The sequence below is a fragment of the Neopsephotus bourkii genome, unplaced genomic scaffold (genome assembly GCF_033783945.1).
Source record: "Neopsephotus bourkii isolate Nb327-2 ecotype Australia unplaced genomic scaffold, CSIRO-AGI_Nbou_v1 NB_1655, whole genome shotgun sequence".
Taxonomy (NCBI): Eukaryota; Metazoa; Chordata; class Aves; order Psittaciformes; family Psittacidae; genus Neopsephotus; species Neopsephotus bourkii.
The window spans coordinates 7,281,963-7,295,530 of record NW_026902129.1 but is presented as its reverse complement, the minus strand read 5'-3'; the positions used below and the strand labels follow the sequence as shown (position 1 = coordinate 7,295,530).

The 13,568-nt window shown below is 37.4% G+C and overlaps 1 protein-coding gene across 1 annotated transcript in view; it reads right to left on the bottom strand.

Annotated features, from left to right (window-relative positions):
* LOC133223874 (solute carrier family 12 member 7-like) overlaps positions 1–13,568 on the bottom strand; it is a 56,376-nt gene that overhangs the window by 26,265 nt on the left and 16,543 nt on the right. The window contains exons 3-11 of the mRNA XM_061374979.1: positions 11,924–12,046; positions 10,020–10,166; positions 9,209–9,263; positions 7,135–7,265; positions 6,439–6,680; positions 5,339–5,550; positions 3,353–3,520; positions 2,194–2,292; positions 1,460–1,517 (exon numbers count right to left, since the gene is read on the bottom strand). Coding sequence (XP_061230963.1) covers positions 1,460–1,517; positions 2,194–2,292; positions 3,353–3,520; positions 5,339–5,550; positions 6,439–6,680; positions 7,135–7,265; positions 9,209–9,263; positions 10,020–10,166; positions 11,924–12,046 — 1,235 coding nt within the window. The remainder of the gene's footprint in view (positions 1–1,459; positions 1,518–2,193; positions 2,293–3,352; positions 3,521–5,338; positions 5,551–6,438; positions 6,681–7,134; positions 7,266–9,208; positions 9,264–10,019; positions 10,167–11,923; positions 12,047–13,568) is intronic.

Below are 13,568 nucleotides of genomic sequence, written 5' to 3'. Positions count from 1 at the left end.
CTTGTGACTGCTAGGAACTAGACTGCAGGAGTCTGATCTACAGATCAGATATACCCTAGGGCATAAGCAGAAGATTAGCAAAACAAAGTACTAACCCTTCCTTTTAATGGTGTGTGACACTGATGTATGAACATAGAGAAACTTCGAGACACCCCCACCTCAAATTATCCACATGCCTTCTGACTGTCATGCTACCTGATGCAGTTTTTAAGTGAGTATATAAAGCAAGCTGCACATTCATTCTTAACCAAATTCTATTGAATTCACATTCTATTGCCTGTGTTTTTTTAACTAAACACAGGGTAGGAACCACTAGAAAGGACAAAAAACCTCAGAGTGAAAGATGTGTGACCTACATTTTCCTATGGCAGATATGAAATCAGTAATGAAAATAAAACCAAAACCTCCTGGTCTTTAAACCGGATCAAAATCCGTATGTTTTACTGTCAGACTGGATTCCAGCCAAAAAAGAACTGGCAGCACTGCAAGTGAAAGATCATGGATTCAGTGCAAACTCAGGCCTTAGTAGAAAAGAGAACCAGACACCAGCAAGGAAACAAATGTGAAGCCTGCCAACAGATTCATCCTACTCAACTCAACTTCTTGTAAGGGAGAATTTCACCAAAATCTGGAGATTCTGTGCATGCTTATCTCCATTACATTTATTTCCTTCATGCTTCATATTGTGCCTCAAATGACCTCGGGCAATAACACGGATGAAAACTGAGATGAGTCCTGATCTGCAACTGGTATTTCAAAACAAAAAGTACGTTTACATCCAGAGGAAATCCTAGGCCTGACAGCGCTCTGCAGCCTCTCTCTTGAACTCTCCCTGTCATGTCAAAAAAGTCCTTTTCTGCCTTTGTCCCTCAGGTGCACATTAGTCCTCCCAAAGCAATACCACTGCCCTTACCTCCACCCATCAGCTCCACTAATACTAACTATGATTTTCTTTCTCAAGAACATCATATTAGGGCCAGTTCCACTTCAAATATTTATCATCAAAATTCAAACATTTATTCAGGTTGGATCCAAGGCAGAAGCTCTTCCCTGGGAGCGTGCTGAGGTGCTGGCACAGGGTACCCAGAGAAGCTGTGGCTGCCCCATCCCTGGCAGTGTTCAAGGCCAGGTTGGACAGGGCTCAGAGCAACCTGGTTTAGTGTGAGGTGCCCCTGCCCATGGCAGGGGGTTGGGACTGGATGATCTTAAGGTCCTTTCCAACCCAAACCGTTCTATGATTCTACCTTAGATTCTGCTTCTGCTCCTTGAAGGGATACAGTCCAATAACCTGACCAGTTCTTGCAGCCATCTCAATTTTACAGATAGACTTTCCCTCCAGTTTTGACTTAAGCAAAATACTTCACAGAGATATTTCCCATAAGAGCCATTAATAAATCCTATTAACATAACTCATGATCGCACATACTCTCTGTAAAACTAGAAGTTGAATATGACTTACTTATCTCTTAATATTACACCTTCTATACAGGCACCAAACAAGACTATGCAGGAGAGATCTATTACTGAGACTGAAGGAAGATATCACTGTGAATAATCAGAGACAGAAAAAGAAACAGCATCATTTTTCACCTAGGGATGAAATTAAAGTGTCCATGATAATGAAGTGGGTTTTTTTTTGTTGTTGGTTTATTTGTTCTGACTGTTTTGCGGTGGTTGTTCTTTAATTCTTCTCTGCTACAACCTTTTGGTTTAGATTCTCTACGACTGCATTTGATACACAGTTGAACTGTGAAGTAATGGAAGTCACCAGTTCATGTGTCACGTAACAGAACAGACATTTTCTCATGCAAAAGGGCATTTTTGTCTTCTAGGTATTGAAGGACTAAATTCCTATTGCTGCTAGTTTGCTTTAAGAGTTTTCACTGGTTATACAGAGTATCACAACCAAGCAATCTGCCAGCTGAAACATGATGATAAAACCTTCTGTATCACTTCACTGAAAGTATGCTCCATCTTGAAATCTGAAGCACTACTAGAATATATACAGAAACATTTGTCTATAGACATTTTAAAAATACTTATTTCTAATATTTGTACTTTAGACAATTTATTTTCTGTTTAGATTTCCTTCATTTTCTACTCGGGCACCTCCAGCAAATTTTCAATGAAAAGTCCTGTTATATGTACAGAATGCACACTAGAAAAAAAGAAAAGTTACAGCATAAAGGATACAAATAAAAGACGTAGTTGAAATAGCCAAAATTGTTCCAGTAGGAATAGATTTCTGAGCATCCTTAAGATCTCCAGATCTGTTTGAACCTGCCATAATACCTTAAAAAGAGACCAAATTTGTATGTCATAAAACCAATTAATACTAACTCCGTGTCAATAACAGAATGGGAATGTTAAACTTTAAGCCTGATTTAACACATCATTACCAATGAAGCAGGCTTTAGAAATGCATAATCCTGGACAACCCCCCCATTTATACATTCTTTTAATCAGAAATTTGTGTTACCATCCATTGTTGACTGAACAAATTCCAGAAAGCTCAGGAAAGCGACAGATAAAATAAAATAACAATTATTTTTCAAATATAATTTCAGAATCATTTTTTAGATAAGGAAATATGAAGGAGTTAGCAAAGTAAGTTATAAACTAACAGGGATTTATCAATTTTAGCCAGTTTGATTGAATGCATTATCTTTCTACTAAACAGAACATACATAATCAATAAACTATATACAAAAGTATAGGGGAAAAAAGAAAGGAGCAGGCAGGAAGTACAAGAATGGTTAAGGACATCACATGTCCACATCCCTGTTTGAATCTAACAGGAGAAAAAATGTTTCCGAGCACATACTGAACAGGAAGGAAAAATCATACAACAAGTGACTAATTCTGCCATCTTTCCTAGTACTTCCTGACCACTGCTGGAGGCAAAACCGTGGAAGTTAATGTCAAGACATTCCAATGCAAAGGCATTGTCAGACTCCATGCAACGAAATCCTAACTGTAGGATCAGATATGATCATGACCTGAATACCTGAAACAATAGCCTTAATACTCAACTGTTCTGTCATCCATTTGAAGTTTAAAATATTATAAAGGTATGCATCTTCTTTTAATTAAGCACTGACTAACACATGGAGCTTTTGTTTTCATTCCAGACATAGAAAATAGCACTTAAAACTGATGCTTTATATCCTATATGGGCCTAAAATAACCGGCTGCCAACTATTTCTCTCCAGCACCAGAGAGTTCTGGGTACATAAAACTTGGACACAGACTAGCAATGTCACATGTCATCAATAAACATACACACACACATTTAACCTTTTTTTCCAGCTATATGTACACATCCTCATTCAAGAAGAAAAGTTGTATCTACCTGTCACGGATGGGAAATAAATCCCTACAAGCATTGTGAAGTAGGTCATGATGTCTGTAAAAACATAAGGGAGTCCACTCATTTTTGTATCTTCTGATGCAGCAACTGATGGCTGATCTTTCTTCTCAACTATTGATCCTTTTTCTGTATAGGTACTCCACAGATTATCTACAAGGGGAAAACAAACAAAAGCCAGCGTCATGTCTCTGTTTCAGGATATTAAGTAGTGAGGATGTAGTAATCTTATGAACCAGATGGTTTTTCTTAACACAAAAATCATGATGTTTCTCAACGTTTCCTTATAAAGCCAAGAATGCAGCAATATAATCAATGCTAATTGTAACTGGTGAACATTCCCACTGTATGCCAATAGAAATGCAGTAGTGTAAGGGATGCGTCATATAAGATTCTCTCTTCCATTAAAGAAAGATGCAGTTAAAGATATAAATTCTAATGTATTTGTAAATGTCCACTTAGATTGCACAATGAATGTATTATCAGGATCTACTGGGAAAAAAATAAGGAAACCATTACCTCCAGGCAATCTTAGCATATATCTGTATTTCTTGTTCTTACATTTTGAGGTGCATGTCAAAATAGAAATGCTACTTAGCAGTAACTTGAGCTCTATTGAGACCTGCTGTACAGAATAACCCTGCACAACAGTACAGGACTCAGCTGTTCATGGCAGAAGTATTCCACATAGCAGAGTAACCAGACTCCAGAAGAGAACTGATAAGCAAAAAAACCCTAAAGCAAGCAACACCCAGCAGAATGTCACTCAAATTCCCCAATAACCTAAGGAAGTATTAACCGAACAGCATGCTAAGTGTACTAGATCATTTAAATGAAGCGGAATAACAAACGGATCTAGAGGTAAAACTGAAGCCATAAAAAATAATTAAGGAAATCAGACAATTGTCAACTTCAGAAATTTTAGCAGAGGTTTGAGGAGAGACACAAAACAAGACAAGATCTCCAAATTAGCACCCACTCCTTATGGAGCATAAAAGGAAAGACCATCGCTAAAGCAGCAAGTACTCAATGAAGACTCAACAGTCCGTGTCCTTTATTCAGTGTGACACAGAAGTGGCAATGACCTAAGCACTCCAATGCACACAACTTTAATTGTGGAGTGTGCATGCCAACATGGGTTGGTAAAATCAGCTTAGAGATCTGTGAAATAGAAATCACTTCCCATTTCATGACATGTCACACAGAGCTTTGTTATGCTAATTTCCTATCCTCATTTTCCCCAAAGTGATAATCCAAGAGGACTTGGAAGTTAGGGTGAGGAAAAAGGGTCACAAACCAATACTTTGTTTTAAGGAGAAGAGGTATCAGAACATCTATTTCATTCCCAGAAGCATTGTTTGTACACAATACAATCCACTACATGTTCAAAATGAATCTTATGATACAGCATAATTGGAATCCCAAGCTGCCACAACTGTACAGGAACGCAAACAGAAGAAAACCTATACCCTTTCTTTGCAGAACAGCTGTCCAAAAGCTAGACTGGGAGCTAGAAAGACTTTAAACTCATCACTAAATTGCAGTACCACATGGGACAAGCCACACGAATTCACTCCTCCATGCTCCACGTGTAAAATGGGAGCAAGTTCTCCCTGAGGAGTTTGACAGTGTATTAATGAACAGCTTATTTAAATACCTGTATCTGGCATACAAAAAAGCTAAACACTTCTAAAACAAATAAGAACGAAAGTGGAGTTTTGCTTTTTGATAGAACAATGGCTTTGGGAGAGTGCCTATAAAACCCCACTGACTCCCAAATTATGGCACTTGATACTAAGCTTCTAAAACCAGATGGAGTCCTTATAGGAGGAAGCATGCTCCAGGTAGAAATCTTTCACACAAACAGATTAGAGCTGAACTAGTACTGACAGGCTAGACCACCACATTACTGGACAGCTACGTGCCATGTGAATAATACCCTAAAACTGTTAAATGTGTTTTCCAACTTACCAATGAGAACTCCACTCATTATTCCTGGAATCCCTTGAATTTCTGTTACATTATTGAGATTAAAGTAGTCATCACATGTAGCATTAAGCGAAGAGCTATCACAGAACAGGCTCCACAAAGTTGTAGTCCTTGTTTCATTATTGCTTTCAGTAAATTTGGCACAGACATCAAAGCTGCGTTTTGACAAGGTCCGGTTCCCGAGGAGACAGATACTAGACAAAAAGGTAAAACCAGTGATCCTTCAGTAGAGTGTTGTGCATTGAACCGCTTTCTGTCCATTAGACTTCTTTAGAAACCTTTTATAGTACCTATTTTATGGCCTATACTACATCTACTAAAACAGTAAATAGCCTCTGCATATAAAACTATCCTATGCTCTTTAAAAACCCCAACCCAACATTTCTACTTTAAGGTATTAATAGATATCCTGCCTCCTGATTACTTCTCTGGAAAATACAATCAACCCAAAGATGAACTAAAGATACAACTTGCATACTAACAACTGGACAAAAGAAAGAATTCTTAGTAAGCAAAGAATGGCACGAGCTAAAGGTGCTGAGAACCAATATGCCACTGAAAAAAGTAAAAGTCAATTTTGTTAACCAAAAGGGTACGAAGCCTTCACAAATGCAAGTGAATGGAACACCAGACTGTCCCCGTTTCAAGGAGAAATTGAAGTTTCAAACACCTCCTCATGGCAAGCCAAGTCTGAAAGTCTGTTTCTTTCATAACCATGGTTCACATCTACAATGTTTTCTTGAAGATTTTACTTTATTCTATAATAGTTTTAGATTAATGCGTTAGATAAAGCACCTATTTTACTGTCAGCAAAAAAACACCTTCTTGTTCTTCAGGTACGGATGGAACATTTTCCAGAGTATCATGTTTTATGATCAATGAAAGATACAGATAGGTAACTCACAATGACAAATGAGCACGTCATTGACTAAAACACGTAAAACCTACTTCTGAGGCCAGTGGACATTTACTTTGAAGTTTAGCTTAAAAGATTAAATGGTTACAGCAGCTTTGCCCTCCCAACATTCTTTTTTATTACTTTTTTGTAAATAACCCACACTACTTAAAGCTAGCAAACTTACGGGAAGTCAGGAGGGTCAAAAGCAGTCTTAATAACTCCAGCGTATATGGCAATAATGGAAAGAATCACACAGGCAAGGAAGACCAGTGCAAGTTTGTTCACATACTTCACTCCCACAAAAACTACTATGGCCATCAGAATGATAATGCATGTTCCATAAACTCTCATGTTGTTCAGCATAGCCTCTGTTTCTTCACCAACCTCTTCTGCTTTAAATATAGCAGCACTTGGAGAAATGTAGGTCTGCAAGAGATAGGGCAAGCTATTATACATGTAATAAACATTTTATTACGAATTCCTTTACTTGAACTTCAAAAGCTGAACTTCTGTTACAGTACCAGGTTTATTCCTTCACAGACCAGTCAAACCAGATGACAGGGGCATTCTGGAAGCGTAGATGTAAAAGGGGAGAGGGGAAGAAATTACGTGTGGCAGTTTAAAAGAAAAGAAACAACCATAAACTAGCTCAAACACTTAGATCTATCCTTAGATTCATTTGAAGCATTTGCTAGTTAATAACTCCATCAATTGAAACAAGTATTCTAAAAACAGAATAAGAATAAATAGACATACTGGAAATATAGTATCAAAACAGTAAAAATCACCAAACTAGAATGCATTTTAGGCCAACTGCATTCCTCAGCTATCTCCCAAAATAGCCCAAATCCATTTAATCTTAAGAAAAAATAGTACTTACCAATAAAATTTCAATGGTACCAAGAATGTACATCGCTCCTGCAAAAGTTGTACCCAAGTAGAAACAAAGTCCCACGGCTCCACCAAACTCTGGCCCTAAAGATCTTGAAATCATGTAGTAAGAGCCTCCAGCTGTGAATTTAACAAAACCAAAATCAAAGAGAGACTCCAGCCCTTCAGATACAGGGCAACAGCAGAGAACAAAAAATGTGAATCGTTCAATCTACATCATCAAGGTAACTCCTACATTCATCGCCATTGAAACGTTCATGCTAAAACGGTACTTGGTGCCTATGCCAACTAAGCAGTTACAACGTACATCTCAAAGTGAGTATCTCCATGTGCATCTTCTGGGGAACAGAAACACCAAAAGGACAAAACACAGGCTAAACAATCAAAACCATTCTTTAAGAAAAGGATCTGCAGGTATAAATAGATGTGTAAATAGATGTGAATCCATTTTTAGTTTCTAACCTCAAGCTGTTTGCAGTCAAAAAGTAACCATGAAGTATGATTTTTAATGATAGGGACAAAACAGAGTTTTTTCTCACTAATATGCATTCTTTTTCCTTTCTGTATATGAAACTAGCACCACTTTCACTACACGCATTTCTGCAGTACCATTTAAATGTGTTAGGTAGGGATGGCTTTTTCTTGTCTACTTATGTACCATTCACTTTGCCCTGAATTTTTCAATTCTTCTCAGTCTATTTCCCATATACAAGAACCACCTTTTTTAAAATCATAAACTTATCCCCCCATTTCCCTTTCAATAGGGCTCTAAGTTTCCACCTCTACCTCTTTATCCAGACCTCCCCCCAGCCCCCTCAAGACATGCTTCTCTCTGGTTCCCTCTCCATCTTCTCTTAAATTCACTGTATTTGTCCCACTCACAACTACTAAGGAAGAAAGAGGAGACAGAGAAAGGAAGTGCTTTATTTTAAATGACCATACACCAGCCTTGCATAAAATCAGTCTGCAAATAAGAAATACTCTTCCAATCAAAGGGTAGAGACTGAAACTGCATTTCAATATGAACAAATAAGAAACATCAAAATGTATGATGCATCACCAATCCTTTTACTAAGTATAATGCTGTTGTATATAATGGCAAGATCCCACTGCTCAGAAGGTCTCTTTGAATCCTAGGTTCCTATCTGGGCTTTTTTGTGTTAAGCAAAACCTTTACATTGAACCTTAAAGATCTGGGTGGGGAAGAAGAACAGAACATTCTAATCAGTATCCAGCTAACTAAATAACTAGATTTCATTACAAACCATTTGAAACAAAATTTTCTATTGTATTTCATACATGCTACTATATCCATGAAATGCAATTATTCCACACCCTGCACAAGTTGTAAGAGTTTACTTTTACCTAACAACTTATGCATCACTTCTGGAACCCATTACTAAGCTGGAGAAGCTCTGCAAGTAAGGAATTACTTTAACTTCATTAGGTAAACTGTTCAGAATTCCTAACAATGACTGAACCTCAGTATTATCAATTAGTGTGTTGAGAAACTGAAAAGGATAAGAGCTTTAAAGGCTCAGTTTGCATCTAAAAATACGGCTTCATAATTGAAGAGGAAGAAGTTTATTTATCCTGAAAATTTAAAGAGATGAGCATAACCTCATGTTCTAACTTATATAGTAAATATTTCTGGCAACAGACTGGCTGTTATGCTTGCCAAAAACAACATAACCAAGTTCAACGTTTAGAAATGGAGTCTAGGGAAATATGGGGGGACACCAAACAAAAACTCCAAACAGACAAAGAATGCAGCCAAATTTGTGAATCTACTTTGCATGAAGACGAGCCTCCATTAGTTCAAGCTACATCATCTTATCTCTCATTCAAACAGAATCAAATGCTTGATGATGAAAAAGTACTACAGTTCATAATTCCTAGAAGATACATCTAGAAGACTGCATTTATAAATACCACTTGAAAGAACACATGCACTTGACAAAGAAGCATTACTTCTGATACCTCAGACTACAGTAATTTCTTATCCCATCTTTAAAACTTCCATCATTTGACCATTCACCATTTAAGATAAAATTCTTCATTACCTGGAACTACACCATTTGTTGCTATTGCACTCATTGAAATTGCAGTTAGCATAGTCTGTAGAAAGATGAAATAGAGAATATTTAAAATACAGAGTTTTTTTGAATGATGGAGCAAGACAAAGTGATCAAATGAAACCAGGATTTTTATATAGAGACGTTACAGCAACCAAAAGGTATCATGTCTCTGGTTAGGGTTATCCCTGTAAATGAAGTACTCAATTTTTCAGTAGAAAATGCAGTTAATTTAGATGGTTGAAACAATCTTTACAAAGAACTGGAAGAATACAAATCACTGAATATATTTTAAATAACATGTTCATTATTCCAATTAAGTAGTAATGACAAACTGACCAAGTGCCATTGTTATGACAAATCATCTAACAGTGGTCTAACTTTAAAATATTAATTTATGGACTTAATGCTGTGGATTGATTTGTAGTTTCTATTAAGGTTTGTTCTGGAGTTGTGAAAAGCAGAACAGTTCAGATCTCAGTGTAAATCATTAACTACCTGCTAAAGCTGATTTAATGAAATCCATATAATACACTTCAAATAAAAGACTACTGTGACCGACTCAAAAGAAACTCCATATAGGCTAGAATGACAACTGACAGTGCATATGTATGTGTGTATATATATACACACACATATATATATGTATCTCCCATGTCTCTCGATTGCACTGATACTTACTCATCATGAAGAAATCCTTCTCTGCTACTAATATATATTAGAAAGCAGAGATGGATTCTTGTAACAGAAGATCTGTAACAGACGATTTTGGTAATAGTAAAAGAACAGGTTAACTCACACAAGCACAACACATGAACACAATGATGAAAGACTCAAGAACTCCAGCTGTTCCCACAATCCAGGTTAAACGTAGGAAAAGGATGACTCCCAAGATGTTCTGCAAGCAGGGCAGGTACACACCAATAAAAGTGCCCATACGTGGAACCTGGAAATGAAGTCAGAACATGAATTCTTCTGCACTAAACAATTTAAGTCCACAAGCACTTTCTTCTGCAAACACTTAATCGTGTGCTCCATGAACAAATGCCAAGTGAAATTGAATGGTAGCCTCAAGAGTCTTCAGCTTTGCAAATATCCACAGGCTATTTATGCAGAAAGGTTTCTGAAAAGACAGAAAACTACTTGTGATAGCAAACCCTCTTGTTCCACAGGAATTAGGATGAAATCTTGATGGGGTAGGATGCTTCTACATCTGTTGATTTCAAAGCTTTCTTCTGAAACACCAGTTATAGACTACCATTGAAGAGAAGTTTACTGCAGACCAAAGACAGTCTGCAAAAAGTGAATCACCAGTTGCCCTGACTGCCCTGCAACCGAGCCACAAAATGATATTCAACAATCAGTGCTTGTCATTTTTAAAGACAGACCTGCCATAACATAATATATTTCTACTTTTTATTTGCTGGTGGTCACCATGGGCAAAGACACAACCAAAAGCGTTCAGGCTTCACCATTCAAGTTCCAGCCTTCCACAGAAATCAGGTCCTAAAATACTCAACTTAGGAGCAACAGTTATACACAGTAGGTTTCCAGACACACAAGCCCTTCTTAAATCAAAACTGAAAAGAGATACATCCATAGAAACCGTGTTTTCAGGCCACCAGGTGGGGCTCAAAGGAGACCAAGTGTTCATTCGGCCTGGCAGTTCCAGAGGAACTAACACTACTGCACTAATAAAAACCTCTGCACAACAGCTGGACAGAGGACAGGGATCACACCAAGGAAAGTGCGAGTAGACCAGTGTTAGTTTTCTCTGTATCTTCAGATGAGAACAAATACTACAGAACAAGCACAGTGAGACAAACAGAAAGAAACTCCACACACAAACAAACAGGAGAAGCAAAAAGCTAAAACACCCGGACTTTATTCCTCACCCTTTCCCATTGCCCTGGTATCAAATTCCTATGAGTCAAATCCTAATGCAAACAGTGTACTGCAAACATTCAGGTACCATACCATAACTCTCTCTTCCAGGCAAATGAGCTCCAGTTCTAACCTTACTTTCCAGCACCTTTTTGTATCTGTCTCTTCTGCTGTGTGCTCATGTCCCCCCTCCCCACCCCCATGATAAATATCATATCATAAATATCATACAACCAAATGTTTTCTTGGAACATATCCATTAAGTTTTAAAAATACTTATGCCAACCAATACATAGAAACAAGAGAGCTACTTGGAAAAATGGCTACCATGTTAACAGGAACAAATACACTTCTGGATTTAAAAGAGTGACCTGTTTCATCTCAAGTTTTCCTTAAATTTCAACTTCAGGTAAAAACCCAGCCAACTACACTGTAGTAATAAACCAGCTCTAAAAAACCACACAACATACTGTATGCTCACTAGAGGCAGACAAAAGGTACTGATGCTCATACAAGGACAGAAGGAAGAAGAAAAGAAAGGAAGAGGAAACTGGGTGCATTGCATGTTCCAAGTCCTAGCTTTACACACATTTTATCTAGAGCTTTTGCAGCAAGGTCTTGCTAAACCATGCTAACAGGAACACTGAATTAACACAAGTCCTGAAAGCTAAAAACCAAATTGAAGCAAATGCTTCCATTTTAAACACAATATTACAAATCTTGCTCCTTTTTTCAGGAGCATTATTTTCTTTTTAGGTTAAAAAAATGCTTCTTTCTGTGGCTAGCTTCATCTGCACAACATATTAGAAATTTAAATACCTTGACTTCCTTTCGCTTGCTGTCTTCATCTGCTTCATGTTCCACCACACCTTGAGTTAAATTAGTGTAGTTTGCTAGTTTATTAAGAAGAGATGACACCATGGGATTACTATCCATTTCTTCCTGTTGGGATTTGAAGAATACTGCATGTATTAAATAGTCATTAAAAAGTCATGATTTTTGATACTACATCAAACACACACTCAACAGATCAGCCAAGATGCACCCAAACCCAAAAGTTAGCATGACAAAATACCAGTCAGTTCCCAACCAAAGAGAGTTCTGAATCTCCCTAGAAGTTGTAACACTATGTGGCCATCATACAATACTTACTTCACCTTTTTACTCTATAATATGCAGCTTGTACAGCTGGAATATAAAGGCAAATCTACAGAAGGGCCATAGTTAATTATAAACATCTATTCCTATCACTGTGCAGTTTTTAGGGGATTATACTGGCAGGGTAGAGTCATAAGGATGTTTTTCCAGCATCTTCCTTGTATCTAGAGTGGCCTCAAATGATTCTCTCAAGCACCAAGATACCGAATGACCATTCTCAAGCCTACTGTTGCAGGCTTTTGTTGTATTTTATCTTAAACCATGCATACTACTTCCAAAATATTCTTCTATTGAAAAATACAGGCATAGATGCATAGCCTAGGCCACTGAACATATGAAATACTAGTCATACTGTCTTTCTTTAGCCAAATATCTGCTACAAGAAACCCACACACATGCTAAAAGAAATATTAAAATCCAGAAGAAGCATTTACAACAAAAGGATTCCAAGAAAAGCAGAACCACAGACTGCAATCAAGTACACAAAATCAAATATTGGAAGGAAGATGAGTTCAGAATTGCAAACAGAAAGACAAGAACTAAAGCATCTCTGCCTGAGGCATGAGGTGTTGATAGTCATGGTTATAATAGCCAAAATTCTTTGCAACAGCTCATACAAAAATTCAAACACAAGTCGGCTGAAAACATAAGATTGTAGGAAACACTGTGAAACCTACACACTACCAAAATGAGTTCAGCAGAAGGCTTTCAAGGCAATACTGTGACAGTATGGTATAACATCCCAGATATGTAAAGGACAGTCATCAGTATAGCATCAGCTGAGAATCTACATGTCAATCGCTATTCAAATAACTGATGCAAACATATATTCAAAGGAGATTAGGGACAAAAAGCAGCTATGACCAATTTCAACAAGATGTGGATGTTAATTTATGGAATAGAGCTTGAAGGAGAGAAATTCACTGACATAACTCCACTACCATGGTTTCTGTCAAAAAAAATTAGTATGTAATTGCATACACAACCAAGGGGCAATGAATGACCAACATTACTTTGATCCTTAGCACAATCTTCTCTAAAACTTAGCAAATATAGTAAAAATACATTATTTGGGTGATGCAGGATGGAACTGAAAAATCACATCCTCTGTGCAAAGATATCTGAAAGGAGCATAAGAGGATGAGAAAAAAATAGTGGGTAGAATGCAATAGCAAGATGGCTATCAGAACTGTGTTAGAAGGACCTTGTTTATTGTTAACAGCACACACAAATCAAGAGCAGCTGACACTGCTACAGCAGAACAGCTTAGGTTAAACTTTACTACAGGCACTATTTCATTGTAAAA